Source organism: Tetrao urogallus (assembly GCF_951394365.1).
Source record: "Tetrao urogallus genome assembly, chromosome: Z".
NCBI lineage: Eukaryota > Metazoa > Chordata > Aves > Galliformes > Phasianidae > Tetrao > Tetrao urogallus.
In genome coordinates, this window is record NC_136816.1 from 48,454,909 (window position 1) to 48,479,979 (window position 25,071).

General features: G+C 35.1%; 1 protein-coding gene across 2 annotated transcripts in view; it reads left to right on the forward strand.

The window, feature by feature from the left end:
* Positions 1-2,509: 2,509 nt before the first annotated feature.
* RFX3 (regulatory factor X3) overlaps positions 2,510-25,071 on the forward strand; it is a gene marked incomplete at both ends in the record, with an annotated part of 53,359 nt that continues 30,797 nt past the window's right edge. For both annotated transcript variants that reach the window (XM_079548573.1, XM_079548574.1), the window contains 3 exons: positions 2,510-2,626; positions 8,070-8,167; positions 18,982-19,240. In XM_079548573.1, the coding sequence (XP_079404699.1) occupies positions 2,510-2,626; positions 8,070-8,167; positions 18,982-19,240 (474 nt within the window). The remainder of the gene's footprint in view (positions 2,627-8,069; positions 8,168-18,981; positions 19,241-25,071) is intronic.

Sequence of the window (25,071 nt, forward strand, 5' to 3'; positions counted from 1 at the left end):
TTGCTTTCCTTCTTCTAAAAATTTCAAACTCACCCAGTTTTTTATCTTATTCGCAGTGGCTTGATGCTGAGCAAGAACTGAGAAAAACTTGAATTGTTCAATTTAGAAAATGGTTACATTGTATAAGTAAAAGTTCAGCAAAATGTTAAAGCTAAAATGCTCATTCAATTGGGAATGTTGTTATGACATTTTTTTTTGTTTTGTTAACCCCCAAAAACACTCACTATCCCATTGTGCTGTGCTGTGACTCTCTTCAAAAGATATGAAGATCACTGCCATATATGTTATTTCCATAGATAATTGTAAGCATATTTATATAAAATATAAATTCCCTTTTTGCCTTTATTTGCAAAAATAGTTTTCTAACTCTCTAACTCGGTTTATTTACAATGTGGAGAAATTTAGTTTTGTGCACCTACAAGTCACTTTAAAAAATGATTGCATGGGAAAACAGATTTTTTTTCCTGGTCTGTATTACTGGAAGTTGACTGTTCTTGTTAATATTGTTCAGTTAAAATAGACTGATATGTGAATTGTGATGTTGTTCTTCAAATTAAATAATTCTATTTTGGATTTTATGTTGCATTTTCTATAAATGTGCACAAAAAAGGAATGGAATTTGCTCTTTCACAGTAAATGCATTTATCCTGAGAACACTCATTTTTAATCAGGATTTTAAGCTCTTATTTAATTAGGACTTCTAACATTTCAGTAGTCATCTGTGAAGTCTGGTTTCTTTCTGCATTTAACTTTTGCCAGGTGTGCTGTACAGAAGTATAGAGGTCAGACATCATAATAACTTTGAGAGCTTATTGAGTTACTTAAGACAAGTTTGGTCATTAGTTTTCAGTCAGAATATTTCAAAAGCAGTACAGTCTCCGATGTACTATAGGCATGGGTCACAAAGTTTAAGCCAATGTTGTTCGCAGCTGGCAAGGTCCTATCTCAGCTTGTCCCTTACCCATGCCAAATTTATATGCCTATTTCCTGCTCAAATTAATTTGCATGCACAGTCAGGAGGAGGGACTGCAGAAACCTGGCTTTAAATCAGGTTAAACTACTTTGGAACACAGCCTTGAAAGGAAGGTCTGTTATTGCAGCTGGTTCAGTAGTCAAGCAAGGAGAATATTGAAGTTTCTAATGAGCTTTTTAGGTTTAGTTGTGCAATAACAAGTTCTTCCTCCTATGAATTAGTATGCCCGCGAGTCATTACATTTTCAGTAATGGCTTTGTTTCAGAAAGTGTTGTAGGTCTTTTTTTTTTTTTTTTTTTTTTTTTGGCGGGGGTTCTTTGTTTGGAGGAGATTAAATGATACTTTCTTCCCAGCTACCCATCTGTACTTATACAGTTAAGCTAAAAAAAATCACATATTGGTATTCTGAATATTTGCAGACTTTTCATAGGAACTTATTTTAGTGTGGATTATAATACTACTGATCTTTAGTGATACTGGTCCTCAATTTGACAAAATATGCTGGTACTAATATAGATGAATAGGGATTAAGACAAGTCAGATTTTTGGATAGCATTTAGGTTAGAGACTACTATTGTGTTCACTGTAATCCTTCACAGAAGTACACAGGCTTCTGTTTTGAAAGTAGTATGCAATGAAGTAACTGCCTCATCTGGTTCTTATTTATACTGATTAATAACCCACTGCAGTTATTATTATTTTTTTAATCTACCTCCTAATTTTCATTTAATGTTGATTTGCCTTCCAGTCGATTGTATTACTACTTCTGCCACGCAAAATTGAGAAATCCTGTAGTTCCCTGTATATTCCCTGTAGAGCAAAAGTCTTCCTCAGTTGTCTTTTTGATAATGTTTTCTTTTTAGGGCATTTTCTTTGTCTCTCTTAACTTTTTTATGTTGAATCCAGATTCCAGTTGTTCCTTTTCAAATGTCAGTGTCAAAATTCTTGCTGCTCTTCTACTACTTACCTACTTCTGTATGGTTTTGTTGGCAATGAGTTCCTTCTTCTCATAGTTACAACTACACAGGTTGATGTAATGCTTTCTACTGAAGGTTATTTGAGTTCTTTTTCGCTGTGACTCTTTACGTGCTTTTTAGAGTCTTTCCAGATTATATCCCTTCATTCTGTAGTCTGTTGGTTTAACTTTGAATTTCATATAGACTTTTTAATAAAATTTAGGAAGACAGAAAAGGAAAAGATTTGAATGTTGACCGGTTATCTACAAGTGTGGGGAAGACAATGCTTACTGCTGAGTTGTCCCCAAAGTGACAAAATTCAGATACCTAAGTGAGATGTTTTTATGTATGTAAATAAAAGAATGTAAGATTATACTAAGATAAAAAAAAACTAGCATTTGCAGTATGCTAGTATGAGAAAAGCCTTTTAGCGAACACCAACGTTGATACTAGCTGATTTTATGGTCCAAATAGGGTAACAAAACCCCCAAATTGCTGTGCTATAATAAGTGCCAAAATAATCAAATAAACAGATGCACTAATCTTACAATTTTGCTTTTAATTTTACTCAGAGATCACGATGCAGACATCAGAAGCTGGGTCGGATACAGGTTCAACTGTGACTTTACAGACATCTGTGGCTGGCCAGGCAGCAGTGCCCACGCAGGTAGTACAGCAAGTACCAGTTCAGCAACAGGTAGGTGGCTGTGAGCTTTGGGAAGATTGAAAAAAAATCAGGAGGGGTAGTTCTTCACAGTGTAGTGTAGAACATGATATTGTAGGCTGCTAAATGAACTGTTTTGCTCCACTTTAATGATTTTATTTTGCTGAAATTAAAATAGCTACCTAGGAAGGCAAGCTGTTTTCTGAGTCTGTTCTTTATGCTAATGCATCCAAAAAGCACTAGTAATACTCCATGTGATTCTGGCAGTAGATTATTGTATACTTCATGGAGTAACTCACAGAAATTAAATTTATATTACTGAATATTTACACTTATGTCTTTACATAATATATTTATGATACTGCTTCTTGTATGATTTCTTCTTTAATTCTCAGTTCCAAGCAAGTGCAATATAAATGTAAAAAATGCATCTCTAGGCTTGATTCACTGCAGATCTTTACACACTGTTCATACCTCACACCTTGTATCATAAAAAACTGTTTTCTTCTATCCGACCTAAGTCTCCCCTTTTTCAATTTGAAACCATTTCTCTTTGTCTTATCACAACAGACCTTGCAAAAGAATCTGTCCTCCTCTTTCTTGTTGCTCCCCATAGATACTGAAGGGCTATTACCAAGTCTACCTGGAGCCTTCTCCAGGCTGAACAGCCCCAGCTCTCTCAGCCCTGTCCTCTTAGGGTAGGGGTTCCATCCCTTGAATCATTTTTGTGGCCCTCTTCTGGGTGTGTTCCAACAGGTCTTTGTCGCTCATGGACTGATGATTCCACACCTGGATGCAGATCTCCAGGTGTGATCTCACCAGCACAGAATAGAGATAAAGGATCACCTCCCTTGCCCTGCTGGCCATGCTTCTTTTAGTGTAGCTCAAGACACATTTGGCTTTCTGGGGTGTGAGGGCACATTGCTGGCTGGTGTCCAGCATGCCATTCACCAGTGCCCCCAGGCCCTTTTTGGTGGGGCTGTGGTCCATCCTTACATCCCCCAGCTTGTACTGATAGTGGGAGTTGCTGCAACCCAGGTTCAAGACCCTGCACATTGTTGAGCCTCATAAGCTTCACCGGGGCCCACTGCTAAAGCCTATCTAGGTCTGGATGGCATCCCATCTGTCAGACATGTCAACCACACCACACAGTTTGGTATCATCTGCAAACTTGCTGAAGGTACAGTCAATCCCCCTGTCGATGTAATTGATGAATTTAATAAAGGGAATTGGTACTGACTCCTGAGGACACCGCTCTTCAAATAACGCTATATATATCTGTGCTGTTTTAGCAAATATAAAATTGTGGCTCAGAATAAGAGGCAACTGCATAAGGATGGAATAAGAGCATTTCCCCTCTACAGCTGTATTTAAGCCTCATGTCTTTCGAGCAAAAGAGTACCTCCTGATATTTTCAGCTAAAACAAATCCCTAATTTTCATATAGCTAGTACAAATATGGATCTCATAAAACTCTACTATGGAACTCCAAAACAGAAAAAAATACAAATTCAGTTACTGAAAATCTCAGATCTCAGATTTTACTCAATACTGCAGTGGTGGTAGTTGGTTTTGTGCAGCACAGAAACAGTCACTGTTGAAGTATGATGGAGGAGATTGGTGGCAGGACAAAAATGTATACATGGAAGCAAACAGCATCAAGAGAAGACCAAACTGTTGAGAGTGTAATTGAATTGTCTTAATAGTTGGAGGAATTTTCTCAGTTTGCTTCCTCAAATATGGAGATTTTCATTAACATATCACTGCTTTTTCAACACGCACTTCAGCACAGAGCAGCAAACTTCTAAAGATTAAAAGTTAACTGCACTTTGTATTTTATGCCATGAAAAGTAAAAGGAATGGAGAAATAAAACAAAAATTCATATAATCAGTTTTATAAAAGTATATCAATGCATCTAAAGTTGAACAAAGCAGTTATTGTAGTCAACATTCACTGTGGCCATCACCTCATGAAGTAATTGTTTCATTAAACTGGAGATGCAGACTTGTGCTAATCAAAATTAGTCTTAAAGCAAAATCATGCTCAGCATAAAAGAAACATAATCATAGGCTCACATTAAGCATTACATACCTATGAATGTGCTTAGAATATTACAGCATATGCTATTTATATTTTGTTTGCCAAAAGAATTCCAGACTAATGAGAGTACAAAAATTATTTTTATAGCTAAGGATAGAAAATAATGCATATGTAAGTATTTGCACAGGCACTGTGAATATGGTCTCTTTAAAATGAGGTTTAAAATTCTTCACATATTTCACTCTGATTTTCTACTCTCTGTTTACTAGTGCTTTGAACATCTGCACTTTATCAAAATTCTCTCTTGAATTTCCTTTACTCTTAAAAGTATTTTCTGCATTTCAGTATGCTTTTATTCACTTTCATTTGTTGTCAAATTCTTGTCAAATTTGTTGTCAAATGTAGATATTACATAGTCACTCATTTGTTCCTTTCACAGTTAAGAATATAATTTATTTTTCTGCAACTAGTGATTATAATTGCACGTGCATATTGTAATAAGTTTTCTTTTTTTTTCTTTTTTTGTTCTCTTGGACCATTTCAGCTGCTCACTTCTAATCCCATTCCAGTCATTTCAGGCTAGAATCACTGAAGCAAGGGGAATGAAAGATCTGCTGTTTGACCTTATTTAACCCATTATTTCCTATGTCAGGCAGTTAATATTCTCTTCTCTAGCTGGACAGTAACATCAATTCCCATGAGTAGATCACTAGTCTAACCCAAGAACATACAATTATTAAAGTTGCGTATGATACTTGGTAATAAATATTTCACAACTCTTTCATTGTTTTGAATCGCTCTGTCATTCTTGTTTTCTGCACTTAATAAAATGTGCAAGAAAAATGATAAATAGAATTATTTGTTTGTTTATTTATGTATTTAATTATTGCAGTTTATATAAACAGTGATGGTTTTTTTCCTGTGGTGTTTTGTTTCCCCTAGGTCAATTCTTCTAAAATACTTTTATACCCATGGAGAATATATGCATATATATATATATATATATATATATATATATATACAAATATATATATATATACAAATATATATGTATGCACTTGATTTCTTCCCTCCTCAAAGATGAAAGAAAAAATAATAATAATCCAAAGGCAGTTAAATTAATTTAACTTTCCTGGAAACTTTTTTTCTCAAAATGAAGTAAAATAGGAAATAAAAATGGAATTTAAATTATTGTATAACAATGATTTTCAGCTCCATAGAACTTCCATACACAAATTTATTCTAAAGATGACTTACTTGTCGTTCCTTGTCAGAAAAAGTATTTTAAAACCTTAAAAAGGTAGAGAAAGTCATAGGTATATACTCTGCAAAACAGTGTGGTCACTAAAGCTTCCTTTGGCATCAGAGTCAATCCGCTTGAGCAGTACTGAGTTTCAGAGAAACTGAAGCATCCAAGAGTATTACATTCGTATAACAAGAATATAGTAGCTTGTACAGAATGGGAATATGACCTACATTTGCTGACAGGAAGTATGCAGGTTATGGGGAGGAAATAAATTCCTTTTATTAATAAAACACAGTAGTGTTGTGTTGGTTTTTTTCATAGGGAGTAAGCCACTTTCAGTGCTTTATGAGCAGGGAGTGAAGTGCTTTTTGGGAGAGGTTGAATGGAAACATTTTAATAATGGCATAATTTCACGTTTCCCCAGCTTTACTACTGGGACAGAAAATGGAACAAATCCATTACATAACAGGTGACAAATTACTGGCTCTATGAACAAAGCCTGCTTAAAGATATTTTCTCCATATATGGGTTAGGAAGATCAGTTCAGTGCCCTGATCACTCTTCCATTAATTACAGGCTATTGTAGAACTAGAGATACTTTTAGAGTTAGGCTTTGAAACCACTGTGATCTGTGGCACGTATGTTTCGCAGTGAAGCACATAAACATTTTGCCTTAGTATTTAAAAATATTCTTACAGCCCTCTTTTTGAAGTGGAGAATTTGTATTTCATGTTTATATATATGCCAATTATGTAATTATGTAATTATATAATTATATAATGATTTATGTGACAAATCAGAAAGCTGTAACTGCAAATAGATAATTTAAGTATCACACAGTGTGTCAACATTTCTATCATGCTGGTAAAGTTGGTTTCAAAACACTGTTAATTTTCTGAATTCGTATTTTAATACTGAACTAAGAAAAACTTCCTGTGAAAATTTAGGTTTTCCTTTCACAATCTGAGTCAATACTGTAATAGGCTATGAAATTTATGATTATTTTAAAACTCTTTAGATTATTGTGGAGTTAAGATATTAAAATGAAGATATTCTTAATGAGCTTTGGGAGATGATCCATCAAGTGTTTGAGACTCAAATACGTCTGATTATTGCAATTCTCAGGAGCAACTGGGTCATGAAGAAGATGCTACCTAGCAAAACATCTGAGAAAATCAGCAGTCATTTAGTTTACGCTAAATCTAATGCATAAACATGCACACTGTCTCTTGCTTTATTCAGTTCTTACTGCAAGGTTTGCTCGTCTATGAAGTCTTTCAGTCATTTTACTTTCTTTAGATTCTGGACTGCACCTGAGCTAAAATACAGCTTATCTCAATAACAGCTCATGTAAAATATGGATTTCTTAATCTCTGCTATAGCAGAAGACAAAAAATTAAGACTGGACAGGAAATATGCATAACCTGAAGCTGCTTTACATAGCATATGAGTCCAAGGAATTGTCCAATGGTATGTTTTAACAAGGCAGACATGCTATCTTAGCAATATAGATGAAAATAATAATATCTTATTACTTCTTTTTGTTTATCTCATTAACATTAGAAACAGCTTACCTTGGAATGTGTTGTAGCTGCTGATATTCTGGAAGAAGAGTTACTCAGAATGAGGTTTTTGATTCATTGGCGTACCTTTAAGTCAAAACATTAATCGAAAAAGCCTTTTACCACTGTAATTTAACTCCAATTAAACAGATGCGAAAATGTTTTGATCTAAACCTTTATTTCTGAATTTAGTGCAGCACACCATAGCTGTGTGTTTTTGCACGTTAAGCTGTATATTAAAATTTGTATTGTTCAGATTTAAATGGAATAAGGAAAAGCATATGTGTGGACAAAGGATACTTTTTAGTAAATATAATTCCTTGTTGCAAAGCATAATTATGCTTCATTTTATCCTTTTATGTTTTTTAGTTAGTTCTGTCTTTAGCAGTGAAGTATGCGTGTTGCATGAACGTACATTTTCAATGTTAAGATTTTTCTTACTAGATTTAAAATATAAGTATTTTGTAAAAACAATATTCTTCTGCATTATTACTATGTCACCAGCGTTATAATTTCGAGAACAGTGACGTCCCATATTGTTTAGAAGCCAGGAAATTGAGGCTTTGTTCCTTCCTTTGTTCCTTCCTTTTATCACAGTATCTTTATTTCATGATGCTCTTGTTTTCAGGTGCAGCAAGTGCAAACTGTACAGCAAGTACAGCATGTCTACCCAACCCAGGTTCAGTATGTGGAAGGAAGCGACACAGTCTACACTAATGGAGCTATGTAAGTTGGCAAATGATTAGCATTTGAATGTTTACTAAAATGTAAAGTTAAATATATATTGTCAGTGAGATTCTTTCAACATCTGTATTTTAAGCTGGAAAGAAAAATGATTGAGTCAAAATTATCATTATTTGAAAGCTAAATTCAGTTTATTAAGATATAAGTGTTGTGTTTTAGTCGGTCTTAAATGAAATTACCTATCCAGCATGGTGCTGTTTGAAGAAGCACCTTTTAGGTCTATGAGTAAGTTTTGCTATTAACTTTATTATAGCATTACCATCTTCGTAAAAAAAAAGATCTCTTCCCACAGGCTTTCTGTCTTCTTGGGTGCAGTTCTAGTGGTAAATACATAAAATCCTGCAATGGCTGGATTTTTATTAGCAGAAGTAGTAATGTAATTTAATCCCTTTATTTAATAAAACAATAAAAATATTTTTTCCAGAGGAATAGGAGAGGCAGAGGAAGGAGGGTAACACTATTTCGTTTTGCTGATTCTTAAGCCTTTTTTCTGGCTATTACTGTATGTTTCCTTTTCACCTAAACATGCTTTTCCACCATCAAGTTATTTTCACCAACATGCAAGTTCAGATACATAGAATGAATAATCTGTGGGACCATTGGAGGTCATCTAATTTCATCCCTGGCTTGAAGCAGGACAACATGAGACAGCAGTGTGTGCTTGAAGCCCAGAAGGTTAATTTTATCCTGGGTTGCACTGAAAAAGGGGAGGCCAGCAGGATGAGGGAGGTCATTGTCTCCCTCTTCTCTGCCCCATCTGGAGTACTGCACTCAGGCCTGGGGCCTCCAACACAGAAATGATGTGGAGCTGTTTTAATGGTCCAGATAAGGCCCATGAGGATGATCAGAGGGCTGGAGCTCCTCTCCTCGGAAGGAAAGTTGAAGGAAATGGGCTTGTTTAGCATAAAGGAGGCTCAGGGAAGATCTCATTGCTGCCTTCCAGTTCTTAAGAGATGATAATCAGAATCTGACTTTTTACACATTGTGACAGTGATAGAATAAGGAGGAATGGTTTTAAAGAGGAAAGATAAACATCAGTTGTTAAGAAGAAATTTTTCACCCAGTGAATGGTGAGAGATTGGAACAGGTTACCCAAAGAAGCTATAGATGTTCCATCCCTTTAGGTGTTTAAGGCCAGATTGGATGGGACCTGGGCAGCCTGATCTGGTGGGTGGCAAACCTGCTCATGTCAAGGGAGTTAGAACTGGATGATCTTTAAGGTCTCCTCCCACCTAAGCCATTCAAACACATATCTAAGAAAAATACAAGATGAGTTGGTAGCTGGGAAAAATAAGTCTTACAAACTATGAATGGATGAACAGCCCTAACATACTGTTTGCATACAGGAGGCTATATATTTATATTGATGATTCTGATACAGCTGCTAACCATTTCTTCTCTAAACTGTGCTTCAAAAATAGGTAGAAATAGGAATTTGATTCTATAACGTAGCTGCTTATACTTCTTTAGTGAGTGAATTATTTTTAAGTGATGATTGTCATGTTTCTGAAAGTGTTACCATTTGTTTTCCATGAATTAGAGATAGATATTTTCCAACACTAGCAACCTTTCATTAAGTTAATATTTAATGTGGAAAAAGTTTTCTGAAAAAAGAATTGATGCCAACATTTCCTCTTTCCTAGATGACGAAGGGTAATTTGAAAACTAATTATCAATATTATATGGTGAACCCTTTTATGTTATGCTGAATGTCATTGCTTCAGTAAGCATCTTCCCCTGAAATTAATAAACCCTCAGAGGATGAAGTAATTATGGTCCTTCATGAGAATTTTTATAAAGAATGAATCCTCTACATTGTTGTTCCTGTTTAAACAGAAGAGTTCAAACTTCTAGAATATCCAATTCTGGATTTGAAGTAGTCCATGGTCTCCAGCTTGTCCCAGATATAGCACATAGGGGTTGTCAGCATTTGTTGTTCTGTGTGTAGTCTGTAGCTTTCCATTTGCAACTAGTACATGCAAGCTTCTCTTGTCATTTAGCCCTTGTAAGTTCTCACGTGAGCTGATAGCAAGCGCACTTCTCGCAATGTGAGTTGGGTACTACGTGACTGCTTACAGTCCTTAATAAAAAGAGAACCAAATATTACTTGTTACTGTTAGAATAAATCTACAGTAATCCATGGTTTTTTTGTGTTTCTGTATGTGAAAATATTTGTTAGTTTCTGTAGAACCAGTTAATGGGATATAGCACTTAGCTAGTGATCACTTAACAAGTGAGCCTAATCCAGATTGTCTTTTCCTCATATAGAAGGAGAATTTACCAATGATAAAATTTATTTTTCAAAATTTTTAGGAACATTAACCTTTCTGGAGATTTGTTTTTCCATTGAGAATGTAACTGATCTTTGTTTTTACTCAGAATTTATAAAGGCTGTCTTGTGAAATTAATTTTCCTTTATAATTCCATACTTCAGATTAAGAATGGCAAAATTCTTATAGAAAATTGGTTTTCTATTTGCCATCTTTATGATTACCTAAGTTACATGGTTTAAAAAATATATACTTTTTTCTTGTTTTGCCACTGAATTTGTATGTTTAGAGCTACATCAATGTGGGATTGATATTTTAAAACTTCTGAAAGTGAACCAAAATCTCACAACATCCCTAAACAAAGCTGACACAGCTGTGTTAAGTTCTGCTGTGACAGAAAACACAGAGGCCAACCTCTCATGCTAAAAATATTTAGGCAAATGTTTAGACTGCAGTACATCTTTTTCTATCCATCCTACTGAAATGTGTGAACAATAAGCTTTTTGGATTCTGACAAATTCATATAACTATGTTAAAGCCAATTTGTCAACCTACTCCTACTCTGAAATGTCTGTTGCACTTTAAGCAAACAGTTAGGTTTGTAGATGATGTGATTGACAGGAGTGATCACTACTTTGTCTTTTGGGTTGTTTTTCTATGATTATATATTTGATTTATTTTATGACTATGCTAAATCAAAATCTGAATTGTAACTCAAATCAGACAAAGGATATATTGCATAATCTACTCTAGTAATGAAGCTTATGATCTGCAACTCATAGTTAAGGTGAAAACATTAATTAAGTGTACAGTTTTACTGGAATAAAAGTTCCAGTATGTCTGATAAGTTTCCCTTTGTTACAAAATAAAGTACGTATAAACTAGCATGAACCCATATACAGTAGCAACAAAGGATGCACTTTAAATATTTAGGAAGAATGCCTGAATCAGTTACCTGATTCTTTATTCTAATGGAAGGAAGTTTGTTGGGTTTCACTTAACGTTATTTGGTTTTACTGTATTTGTGGGGATAATGATGTTGCAAGGGTTGTACTGTGAAGCTTATCACATACTTGAGAATATTTGATGTTATCTACAGTTGTTTATGGTTAATAACACATTTGCTTGTCATGCACATCACCTTACCTTGAAGCTAAAATGAATTGTTGCATTAATATGTGCAGGTTTGTCTGAGTAGATACGGATAAAAAATACTGTGGTTGCGCCTGTATTAAGAAGCCAAGCAAGGCCCCTGATCTAGACAAGAACTTTTTCTTACTTAAACTGTAGTGTTTAATAATGTACGTAATGTGATTAGTCTCAAAATTGATATTTTTTCTACTAATTCTTGTGTAACAAACTGAGTTTAGTTGTTGAGATTGCCTAAGAATTGATGCTGTTGAATCCAAACTGTAGCCTTTATTCCTCACATTATTCACTAATTTATGGTACTACAATTTGTATAGCTAATGTGGACCAAACACACCTTTGATGCAAAACCACCAATTTACTGTTTCTCTAGTTGAAGTCTTTTATCTGTCTGATAGAAGGGTTATTATGAGTACAATTCAAATTGTTATGTTCCTGGAATCTTTCCAGTACTTGCTAGCATCTTTTCCTTTTTCTCTGATGTTATGCTTACCATTCGACTAACCCTATGCATACTCATGTCAATGGCTTCCATGTAAGGAAAAATTATAGCAAGTTATCACTGTCACAGTTCTATGCCTAGAGAGGTATGATCAATGATGGAGTTTTTCTACTTATACTAGATACTCTTGCAGCAATTCTGTATGTGTTTTCTACAGGAAAGACAGTCATTCTTCTGTGGTTTCCATTTCTGGTTTGCATCTTAATTTACCAGATATTATGTGTTTTACATTTGCTGAATACAGTCATCTCATACACATAGTGCTCATTGCTATATTTTGATTCTACAGTCATGGATTGTTTATTCTACACAGAACAGCTATTTTATGTTACTGCCTATTATTTAGAGAAATGCATCAGTGCTGGCATAACAATAGTTTCTATACCGCATGTTTACTAAGCTAAAATAAAAATGAAATAGGTTACATAGTGTTTCCCAGATTATAAATGTTACAGCTAAGTTAGAACAAAGGTCTAGGCCAGCATAGATACGTCCAGACAGAAGATGTCTGACAAGCCAAAGTCCTGAGTCTAGTAGATTTAGTACAAACCCTGTTCCTAACATTGGCAACACCATATTTCTTGGATTCTAGGACAGTTGTACTTCACCACCAGAACTTTTAGATGACTGCAACTAACAGCCCTTATCTTTCTAAATTACTGATCATGAGAATACCACTTGCAAGAATTCTCCAATGTTTTCACTTACTTCATTCTCTGGTTTATAGATTTTCCTACAGTTGTGCATTGTGTGCACTTTTATGATTTTATTTTCATGCGGAAAAAGATCTTGGACTGACTGTGGTTGATCTCAATAATTGGTAATCAGCGTCTGTCAGTAACATATTTACATTTTGATTGTGACTGCAAAACTATCAGTGAGTAAGAACTAATGTGAAGTTCCTTATGTTGAATAATACAGCTCTATTTTAAGTAAATTTTATAAAGCTGAATCTATCTGATATATTTTAAATTTCCAAATACATAAAAAATATATGTGAAAAGAAAATCAAGTTTTTATCTTTATGGAGCAAATTGCATACTTTAAATTTTTGTTCTCTGGTTACAGATATGATACTTAGAGTTTCACAATCAGTGTTGGTTTTGATGCTTGTAACAGGGAGATTGGTGGAAATAAACTGTACATTTTTAATCAGTACTTCCACCTCTGGCTGTCTTTAGACCCATTGAGGAAGTTTCTGTGGAAGAAGTTTACTACATCATTGCATTTGATCTGTTGTGAAAAACCCTGAATTAATAGTCTGGTTACAGGAGTGTCTTTTTTTGTGAGGAAGCAGAAGGCAGAGTGAAATTGATGACTTAGCCTTCCCCATTATCATTTGATTTCTGTATCATGTTCTGTTGTATAAGGTATTAGGGTGTACAGCACTTTTCCTTCTTCACATGGCATATGGCACATAGCCTTCAGAAGTTGCAGCAATCCATTGGCTTCGTTGAGGCCTTCTCTCTTCTGTTCTCTGTAGTTTTCATGAAACTCACTATCAGCTTTGGGACCACAGGAATATGCTAAAAAGTTAAAGAAAATTCAGGATATTTTTCTCATGGGAAATTGACTTTCTTAGGTTTTGTGCACATTTCTGCTATATTGCTATACCAAAGCACTGATTGTGAGCATTAGCTACTCTGCATTTAAGTAGCAATGTTATGTTTATCTGCTATACAGCTAAAACATTTGAAATCTTAGTTCTCATCTATACTGTTTTTCATATTTAATATATAAGTAAATAATCCCATATTTAACTAAATACCACTAAAGGCTAATATTCGTTACAGAACTGATATAAATGAAATACTTAAATGTCTACCTGCTGCAATGGTTTGGGCAATCCATCCCAAAACTCAACTGAGTACTTCAGAGTTTATTACTAGATTAATAAAACTATTATTATAACATTCATTTATTTAAGGTAGAATTAGGGAAAAATCAAACATTTGACACTGACAGGTTGTACAGCTTCTGTGGAGGCTGCTAACATTTCAAATTGTACAGTATAAAGGTATACATCTTCAGCTAAAAAAGTACATTTTATCCAGTGTTTTTTTGTTTTGTTTTGTTTTGCCAGTTGATGTCTATAGTTGATAATAAGAGAGCACTTCCTAATTACTTATTTTGCAAAACACAAAAGTTACTGGTATACATCAAATTGAAAACTAATTTAATATGCTAAGTATACATGAGTTAACTTATATTCTAACCAAATCCTGGGAAAAGAAATAAGTGTTTGTTGTTTTTGTTTTGTCTTTGTTTTTGTTTTTTTTACTAAGATGAAGAGTAATGGAAAAAAAAATCCTTCAGCAAGGTAGACATTTCTAAGACATAAACTGGCATAATATTATAGGTGATGCTTTCTAAGCAAAAATGTGAAAGGTCTCATCAATTATTTGCTCAAAGAAAAAGTGAAGCTGTGATCAATTCATGTGAATACAGAGACATAATGGGATGTCAGGAGCACAGATTTATAGTAGTAAGGAGATCATAGTCTTGACATATACATAGAATCAAGTAATAGATGCAGCTTGGAAGAAATTTTTTCCCATGTACACATGTACTCTGAAAACTGATAGAGAAGATAGCTAGATTTACTCCTTCACTGTTGTTTTTAATTTCTTTTTTTTTCAAAGTAACAGAATTTCTGAAGGGACAGAATTGTCCTTAAAAGCTAAATTTTATAGTAATATGTCTGTGTCTGAACTAAAATGCAGAACACTTATTTCTAAGGTCAGTGCAGAGACACAATGGATTTAGAAATCAGTCTGCTTTCGTGTCAAAAATACACTTTTAATAACAACATTTTAACACAGCTCCATGTGTTTTATTTCTAGCATTACGTTTTGCAAGTCATGTTAAAGAGGGAGGCCCTCTGCTCTCATGAGACTGCACCTGGAGTACTGCATCCAGTTCTGGGGCCTCCAGCAGAAGAACGACATTGAGCTGTTAGAGCAGGTCCAGAGAAGGCCCACAGAGAGGACCAGAGGGCTGGAGCACCACCCCTGCAGGGGCTGGCAGTGAGAGATAGGGCTTTTCTGCCTGGAGGAGGGAAAGCTCGAGGGGGCTCATATAGCAGCCTTCTAGTACCAGAAAGGGGCCTACAGGAAAGGGGGGGAGGGACTTTTTATAAGGGCATGTAGCAACAGTATGAGGGCAGATTTAGACTGGACAGTAGGAAGAAATTCTTTACTGTGAGAGTGATGAGACTGGAACAGGTTGCCCAGTGAGGTTGTGAATGCCCCCTCCCTGGAGGTGCTTAAGGCCAGACTGGATGGGGCTTTGAGCAGCCTGGTCTAGAAGGAGGTGTCCCTGCCTATAGCCGGGGAGTTGGAACTACGTGATCTTAAAGGTTCCTTCCAACCCAAACCAATCTATGATGCTATAATAAAATCTAAGAAATAATGTATAACAGGTGAATTATAATACCTTGCAATCCTAGTGCAGCTCATGCTAGTCTCAATAACTTCCAGTGTGGAATCTTGACTTTGTGCGACATGCTCTCCAGTTAAACACTGTCTGGGTTGCACAACCTTTTGGAAGCTAGGACATTGTAGCCTAATGTATTTGGAACTCTGATGAACTTTCTAATGCCACATTCTAACAAATACTGAATTCCACAATCTTCCTGTAGGAGTAACTGTTAGATTCTGTTTCCTAATGTATCTCAAGCCATGGTGTATCACCAAAGTAATCCTCATAAACATTCAGAAGATTTTACATCTGCTGAGGTCAAATATGCAACTGTACAGAAAAATAAGAGATGGTGCTGTGACAACATTTGCAATGGGCAAGAAATGACTATATGCCAGACTACTTGAGGATGTATTATATATCCGTGCTGCAAGTGCTGTGGAGAAATAGGATATAACTTCCTTATTTCAGGTTATCCTTTGTGTATATCTAAAGAGTATAACATCATATTTTTCTCTTTGCACAGTTTTGTGTTGAAAGCTCACATTGTATTCAGTGACGTTAAAACCTATGAGTTACTGGTTTCCATAGCATCACCTCATCCGGTTGGTATAGCCTGCATCTTTTGGTTTCCAGATTAATTTGTTTTTATTATAGTTAGTTTAAAAGCTCTTTGCTGAGTTGCAATTATCGTTGCATGTAATAATAACACTTTTATCTCACTTTTAATTACATAATTGATCTCTGTTGCTGAAGGTTTGTTTTATCATCTCCAATAATCAGATGTACATGAAGAACCTGATGTAAACCTGGTTGTTGGAACAAATATGTTTATCTCGAAGTCCAACCCATCTATCTATCCCAAAGATCGCTCTTTGTGCAGTCATAAGAAGTAGTTACAAGCAGATTTAGGTGTTGCAATACAATCAGTCCTTATTTAGGGACTGTACATGATTTGTAGATCAGAACAAGGTAAAAGCAAACAGATATTTCCTTTTCCCTATCCTTTCCACACAGAGTGACTTACTTTTCTTCTGAAACATTGAGCACTTTCTAGACTTTGCATTTGTACAAAGTACTACTTCTTTAATTTCATTTCTACAAGTGTGGTATGTATTGCTTATGTCCTTTGTGGACAGTCTGTTTCTTTTAGCTGTATCTGTTTTTACCATCAACACCTTTGGCCTTTCATTCATTGCCATATTGTACTGGTACCTCATAGGATATTTCTCTTTTGGGAGAAATTACAGTGCTTACTTTCTTCACAAGCATTTTGCTGAACTGTTTATTCTGCACTTCCACTACTACTTTTTCCTAAACTGACCCTTACTGCACTGGGGTAAATTCTGTAAATTCAATAAATTGTATGTTTCCAAGGCAGATGTAACACCATCTCTGCTAGCAGTTGTCTTTTACATCACAAGGGAAGCAATATTTCAATGCTATCACAAGGTTTGACAGTGATACCTTGGCTTGATCAAACAGGTGAATCAGGACTGCATGATGCTTAAATATATGCAAAGGCTATTGCAATGCAAAGAAGAACTGATTTTACTTTTCCAAATAAATAATAGATTAGCTGCCTACTTTAGTGCTGTTTCCCAAATGAACTATTTTGCTTTGTTTTCAGGAGTCTGCAAGGCATTTCTTGTAGATTAACTTCCAAGTTTCGTACTGCTGATTTTGAAGCTTTTGCAATACCCAAAATAAAAAAGAATTTGATTAACTTAAAGAGGGTTGAGAGGAAATAATATAGTGTGAGCTTTGTAAAACTTTCAGGATTTGAAACCTAAAGTTTTGAAATTTCTCTAAGTCTCTGAAGTCTGTGGCGATAGTAAAAATTCTGACTTTGATTGTTGATAAGGTGCCATATGTTCTTCACTTCTCTTAAAAGTAATGATTCTGAAGCAAAAGATCATTATCTCTGAGTCTATTGTTTACTAAGCTTTCATAATTTAAAAAGAAAAACAGAACAACAAGCTGTAATTTTCTACCTTTCTCTGTTTTAATAAGGAACTAATCCTTGTGTAGATAAATGGAAAAAAACACTGACTTCTAAGCCTTGGACAGATGTACTAATGATCTACCAACTGTATAAATACTGAATGCTGCCTCCTCTTGTAATCTTGGATAGAAATGTCAGAAATTTTTTGTCATATTTAGTTGCATGGATTTGCATGATTTTGTGGTTTCTATGATTATAATAAACTGTAGGCTTATGCAGAAATTTGGCAACTCTTGTCTTTTCTCAAAATCCTACTAGATTTAAATTGTATTTATTTGGACAGACTGTATTTCAACATAAGCAAATCCAAGTTAATGAGTGTTGTCACTTGATTACAGGCAACATTACAGATTTTTATGCTTAAGGAATAAAGTTAATGGTTAAATAAACTGATTATTTTCTTTTCTTTGACATTTCTATTGTCCTACTTGCTAAAATACAAAACTTAGCCACTGTGAAACAAGGTGAAATTTTCAGGCAGATTTTTCAAAAATAAGGAATTTTGCTTTGAAGTAATGAATACTATACGGTTAATAATTTTAAAATGTGTTTTGGTGAAGAAAGCTAGTACATATTCAATAATTGGTGAACGAAGGAGTGAGTACTTATTCAATAATTATGAATAGATTATAACCCATACAAGGTAATGATTTAATATGAGTGATTAAGAATTTGAAACATGATAAAAAGTTTCAGACTGAATAAAGAGTATACTCATTAATGGGCCATAAATATTTCATGCTCAAAAATAATTTTTAAAACGTTTTTGCTGCATACGTTCTTTAATCTTTGTAAGCTTTTTACAAATATCATAATTCTCGTTTGGTTTTATTTCTTCAGTGCAGTTTTTCATCATAGTACAAATTCATGTTCAATTTTAAATTCACCCTGTAAAAATAAACATGTTAAAATACCACTAAGTTCTGAATTTCAAGCTTTAACTGAGAGGTATAAAAACATTTAAAATCAATAGTTAACATGGAATTCTTGAACACTGAGCTTTCTTGGCTGAGATTTACATAATTTGTTTGCAATTTTGCATCTTAGTATGGAAAGTACATAGCGTATGATTGAAATTCTGTATTTTATGGTAGGATTGTAAAAAGTTGAAATGGGTGGAGCTTTACAATTTTTGCTCTATATTAATTATTGTATGAACTCTTCCTGTCCATCTTCTTAATTGTTGTCATACTTCCTTTCTTTGATCCTCTTCAGGTAAGGCTGACAAACTCTTCTGCAAGGCTTGGTGAATACTTGTTTTAATATTTTTACTGGATTAGTTACTTGGTACATTTATTTGCAGAAATGTTATTCTCTGAGAAGGGATTGTTTGCCAATCTTTTTTAATTTGGCTATAGCAATTGCAGATATGTACTAGAAATATAACATTTCCCTCAGCTCAATGAACAATACAAATAATTTATTTTCCTTTTGTTTTCTTTTCTTGAAGCCGATCAACAACTTATCCTTACACAGAAACCCAGATGTACAGCCAAAACACTGGGGGAAATTATTTTGATACTCAAGGAAGTTCTGCGCAGGTGACAACAGTGGTCTCCTCTCATAGCATGGTGGGCACTGGAGGGATTCAGATGGGTGTCACAGGAGGACAACTCATTAGCAGCTCAGGAGGGACCTATTTGATTGGCAATTCAATGGAAAATTCTGGTCATTCAGTGACTCATACAACACGGACTTCCCCAGCTACAGTAAGTATTTCAGACTGATGTGAATCTTTGGGACTGAGTCATTAAGATGTTCTTTCTGACTGATACGATGTTTGTTTAAGAAAGTACAACAAAATTATGCTAGTAAAGTACTACACAGTACTTTCTCGTGACACAAGAAATTAATATGTAACAAAAAAAAACAAGACACAAGCATGAAACTTAAAAAAAAAACAACACTATTTCCCAAGATGGGTTGCAAATATTTACATTTTATATTTTTGCACACATGTAATACCTGTGAATATTTTGAGAATGCTTACATGATAGTCTGTCTGAGCTTAATATATTTCTACAAGAACTCAAAAAGCTTTTTTTTTTTTTTTAATTAAAAAAATATTGTTGAGAATATTCATGTTAATAGATGTATATATCAAATAATCTAGCTTGTAAGTAGTTGGTTATAACTTCCTGCATTCTTTATCTTTTGTTTTACTTTAGTGTATGTGTGGTAGCATACTTCAAAATACTCTTGTATTTTCAGAATTTTGGCATATTTTTTCCTTTTAACATTTGTGCTTACTCATACATGGTACTTTTCAAAACCCTGTTGAGGAGGTATCTTATAATGCTGTGGGAAGGTTCATGCTGTTAGAATTATGATAAATACTGTTTTGGACATTTAAGTATGAGCATCAACTCTTCTTTTAAGCACTTACTCAAATTTTCTTATTCCCATTAAGAAAATTGGCTTATACATAGTCTAGCTTTACTGCATGGCCATAATGAATGCAACTTTATTTTTGGGAACCAGTGTAACAAGTAAAATCTAGTATTCTTTTAAATTTTATTTGGAATGATGATGAACATTTACATTAGCACTTAAGTGATTCAGTGATTCAATAAAATATCTTGATATTGATTCTTAAGGTAGTTTTATATATATATATTGTGTATATAATGTATATATATATACATTTGTACAATGTAGATTGTAGAATCATAGAATCACCAAGGTTGGAAAAGACCTAAAAGATCATCCAGTCCAACCGTTCGCCTATTACCAATAGCTCCCACTAAACCATGTCCCTATGTATTATTTCATACAAACTTTCAGACTACCTTAACTGTGTAGTATTATTTTGTGAGAATAAAAATTGCAGAGACTCATTGTGAATGAATTGCATACGTATCAGTAGCATAGCAGGAGCCTTCAGCTGGCAATAGAATATTGTATTTATATTTAACGGTTAAATAAAAAAGAGTGTTTGGTAACATTTACATGTGTTTTAAATAATTTTCATAAGAAAAAAACATGTCTGAATTTTAATTTAAATAAAATCAATACTTTTATTTTTTCTTTAAAATATTAATTATTTGAAAGATATTTCTTGCAGTTTTTGCACATGATTTGTAACTACCAAGCAAGGTAGGACAAGAGTATTATGTGGTCACAAGTAAGAAGCAGATCAAGATCAAATTAATTTTGAAAAGTGATATTACTTAAATATTTAGGTACCAATGATATTTGTATGTTTTTATAGTTGTTTTAAACGCATTGTTCTTTTTTAAAATTTTTAATTTAATTGTATTTAAATGCACTTAAATACAAATATTACCTATTTCATGCTAGTTTTCTCCTTATTCATTTAAGAACGTATGAAGTTTAGTGTTTTGCGTATCATAAGTTCGGTTTTTTGCTATAACAGCAAAAGTCAGTCATAAAATGTTTATTTGAATTTGAAATCAAATGAAATTTAAATATGTCCAGTAAAAGCTGAATATCCTGAAATTACTTGAACAAAACAAAAATCTGTGGTATATTTAACAAATTAAAACAATTCAGTTCTTTTGTGTCAAATTTACAAAATTTAACAAAATCTGAGGTTTGTTCTTTAAGCAACAACTTTGTCTTGCTTCATGTATAAAAAAACCAGCCTCTTTTAGATTGAGTACCTTCTGTACTTCAATATTAACTTACTTTTACGAATATTAAAAATAATGCTAATCGAATCACAATGATTAAATTGCATTTTTAACACTAAAATATTTTCTTCTGTTTGTTTATTCATTTTTTTTAAGGTACTGTTTATTTTGTATAGTTCTATTGTGCAAGACATAAGAATACATCAGAAGTGATTTCTTGCTGTTTTGGTGGGCCACAGGTTTTAGGTTTTATCATTTTAGGATCTGGATACTTATAGTGACCTGAAATTTTCATGGATCAGTTGAAACATAAAAGATTCAGTTTAGACTGCAATATTAAAACATCAGGTCTGTTTGAAATTCACTGTGCAAAATAGACCAATGCAATACTTCATTTGGATTGCCCTTTAGAAAACTGGATCTCATTTCTCTCATGATCCTTATTTGATCCTCACCATTATTCCATTTTTCATTCTTATATAGAGCATTTATTGGAGACATTAAAATAGCATGTATCTAGTCTGGTTTGCTATTAAACATTTTCAGCAAATATTTCCTAATATTGAATTAACTAGGAGAATTTTCACCTAGAGAGAAAGAATATACAAATAAGGGAAGCATTACTTATTGCGGCATATGGCCATCATTAGCTTTGTTTACTCTTGTCACTGAGGTAATAGTTTTGTAACTGCATACAAGAGGGAGCTTCATTTGTTTTGTTGTTATTCACCATCACTGATGAAGTCATTATCTTTTTATAGTAAGTTATGTTAGATTTTTCTAATGTATTTGGCTGCAGTTAAAAAAAAAAAAAAAAGTTTTAAGTTAAAAGTCCAATGTGTGAAATTGGTATGTGTTGTTAACTATGTATTGGATGAATGAAACGTAAAAATTCAATTTTCTTTTGACCACTTAAAAAAAAATTCTTCTATATACTAAGCAAACAAAATACACCTAGTGAGCATGAAGAAAATTTGTAACATTTTCTTCAGTTGTTTTATTTCCACTGATTTACTTGTTTCTTCCCGTGGTGTCCTTGCCTTGTGCATCAAATTAGTCCTCTACTTCCTCAAAATGAATTTTTTTCTCCCAGAGTAGAAAGGCCTTCAGACTATAAGACGTACCTATGTCAGATTTTAGGGAGATAAATAACTAAGCAATTTTGGACAGACAAACAATATAAACAACACATTTGGATGTGAATTTATGTAGAATGAGATTATGTTGAACAAGAGGTGATTCAACTTAGCTGGTTTTCTATCTGAAATTAATTTAGATGTTGCAACTTGATGAAAAGATGAATCCCCTTGCTTTACTGGTAGTTATCATGAATGAATGCAGCTATGGTTAGGAGTCTGACTAGAAAATTGAATTGCATTATTAATAGTGAAATGTAAATCATCTTTCAATCTTTGTTTTTTCTATATATGTCTACAGATCGTTATTGTGATTAAACGGAATGATCTAAACAACATATTGCATACTATCTTAAGTTAATAAAGTTTTTAGTAGTAAAGATATCGTTATGCTTGTCAGCCAGTGAGAGGCTCCTGTTTGTTAGTGCTGATTTCTGTAATATGCTTTAGTACTGACCTGTAATTACAGCTGTCACTTATCAGTCATCACCAGCTATGGGAGGTCTCCACTTACGCTGTTGCAGAAGTTTATCCTCTTTCAGGGCATGTGTAAATATAAAATAAAAGCAGAATTAGTATTGATTGTTTGTATTTGGACAAATTATTACTTCTCTTAGTAAGTACAGCATGCAAAATATGCTAACTTCACAGCAAGAGTGATATCTACACCCAAAATGTGCAATTAATTAAGATAGAAGAATAATAACAGATGAAGTTAGGAAGCCTATTGTAAATGTTGTATCTTGATTGTATAATTTTAGTACAGAGCTATTTTAATTATTTTAAAAACAATAAACAACAAATATTCTAAGCTGACAGGGTTATAATTATGTTAAACCTCACCTGGTTTCTTACTGAGAGCTGGGCAGTAAGAAACCAGATGAGGTTTAACAAAAGCAAGTGAAGAGTCTTGCATCTAGGGAGGAATAATTGCATGCACCGATTCAGGTTGGGGGGATGACCTGCTGGAGGGGAGCTCTGCAGAGAGGGTGTCTTGGTTGGGTGTCCTGGTGGACGACAGGTTGGCCATGAGCCAGCAGTGTGCCCTCGTGGCCAAAAAGGCCAATGGCATCCTGGGGTGTATTAGAAAGAGCGTGGCCAGCAGGTCAAGGGAGGTGATCCTCCCCCTCTACTCTGCCCTGGTGAGGCCTCATCTGGAGTACTGCGTCCAGTTCTGGGCTCCCCAGTACAAAAAAAGACAGGGATCTCTTGGAAGATGTCACGGAGTTCACTAGATCAATTTATGCCCATGACAGCGGGGCAGTAGGCCCCAGCTGTTCCCCCCCCCCACCCCAGCCACACAAAATGGGAAGGAAGGAAGGAAGGAAGGAAGGAAGGAAGGAAGGAAGGAAGGAAGGAAGGAAGGAAGGAAGGAAGGAAGGAAGGAAGGAAGGAAGGAAGGAAGGAAGGAAGGAAGGAAGGAAGAAGGAAGGAAGGAAGGAAGGAAGGAAGGAAGGAAGGAAGGAAGGAAGGAAGGAAGGAAGGAAGGAAGGAAGGAAGGAAGGAAGGAAGGAAGGAAGGAAGGAAGGAAGGAAGGAAGGAAGGAAGGAAGGAAGGAAGGGAGGAAGGGAGGAAGGGAGGAAGGGAGGAAGGGAGGAAGGGAGGAAGGGAGGAAGGGAGGAAGGGAGGAAGGGAGGAAGGGAAGGACGGAGAAGGAAGGAAGGAAGGAAGGAAGGAAGGAAGGAAGGAAGGGAGGAAGGGAGGAAGGGAGGAAGGGAGGAAGGGAGGAAGGGAGGAAGGGAGGAAGGGAGGAAGGGAGGAAGGGAGGAAGGGAGGAAGGGAGGAAGGGAGGGAGGGAGGGAGGGAGGGAAGGGAGGGAGGGAGGAAGGAAGGAAGGGAGGAAGGAAGGGAGGAAGGAAGGGAGGAAGGAAGGGAGGAAGGGAAAGAACAGTGGCAACAATCTATGGAGGAAAACTTATTTTACTATGTTACCGGAATAGAAGATAACACAATATAATACAATTTAATTGAAATTGAGACTAATAACTCGGACAAGATGGGAGAGAGAGAGTTCCTGGGACCGAGTCAAACCTGAAAAGCTTGGAGAGGCTAGGAAAGCACCCTCCAGCACCCACTGCAAGGCAGTAAGAGAGCGCCCCCACCCAGAAAGGTCAGATCCCATGACTTCTGTAATGTACAGGGATAGGTACCTGGAATTGGGGCAGTAACACTTTAATGCCCAGTGCACTACATGATGTTTTGATGTGGAATAGTGAAACACGAAGAAACAAAAACATAAACAACCATGACAAAAAAGCAGAGGGCCACAAAAATGGTGAAGGGCCTGGAACATCTGCCCTATGAAAAAAGGCTGAGTGAACTGGGTCTGTTTAGCCTTCAGAAAAGACAACTGAGAGGGGACCTGATGCAGGTCTATAAATATCTAAGGTGTGGGGTGCAGAGTGGCGAGGCCAGACTCTTTTCAGCAATGTAGACAAGAGGAAACGGCCAGAAACTGCAGCATAGGAAGTTCCACACAAATGTGAGCAAGAACTTCTTTACAGTGAGGTGACGGAGCACTGGAACAGGCTGCCCAGGGAGGTGGTGGAGTCTCCTTCTCTGGAGATGTTCAAGACCTGCTTGGATGCCGACCTGTGCGACCTGCTGTAGGGAACCTGCTGTGGCAGAGGGGGTTGCATTCGATCTCTGGAGGTCCCTTCCAACCCCTACAGTTCTGTGATTCTGTAATAATTTGGAAAATAGTTGAGATTGTATTAATTAATCTCTTTCCCAGTAGAGAAACTCCTTCCAACTCCATTCCTCACTTTTTTCTGATAATCTGTTGCAGAATTTTTTGTTAGCTAGGTCCGC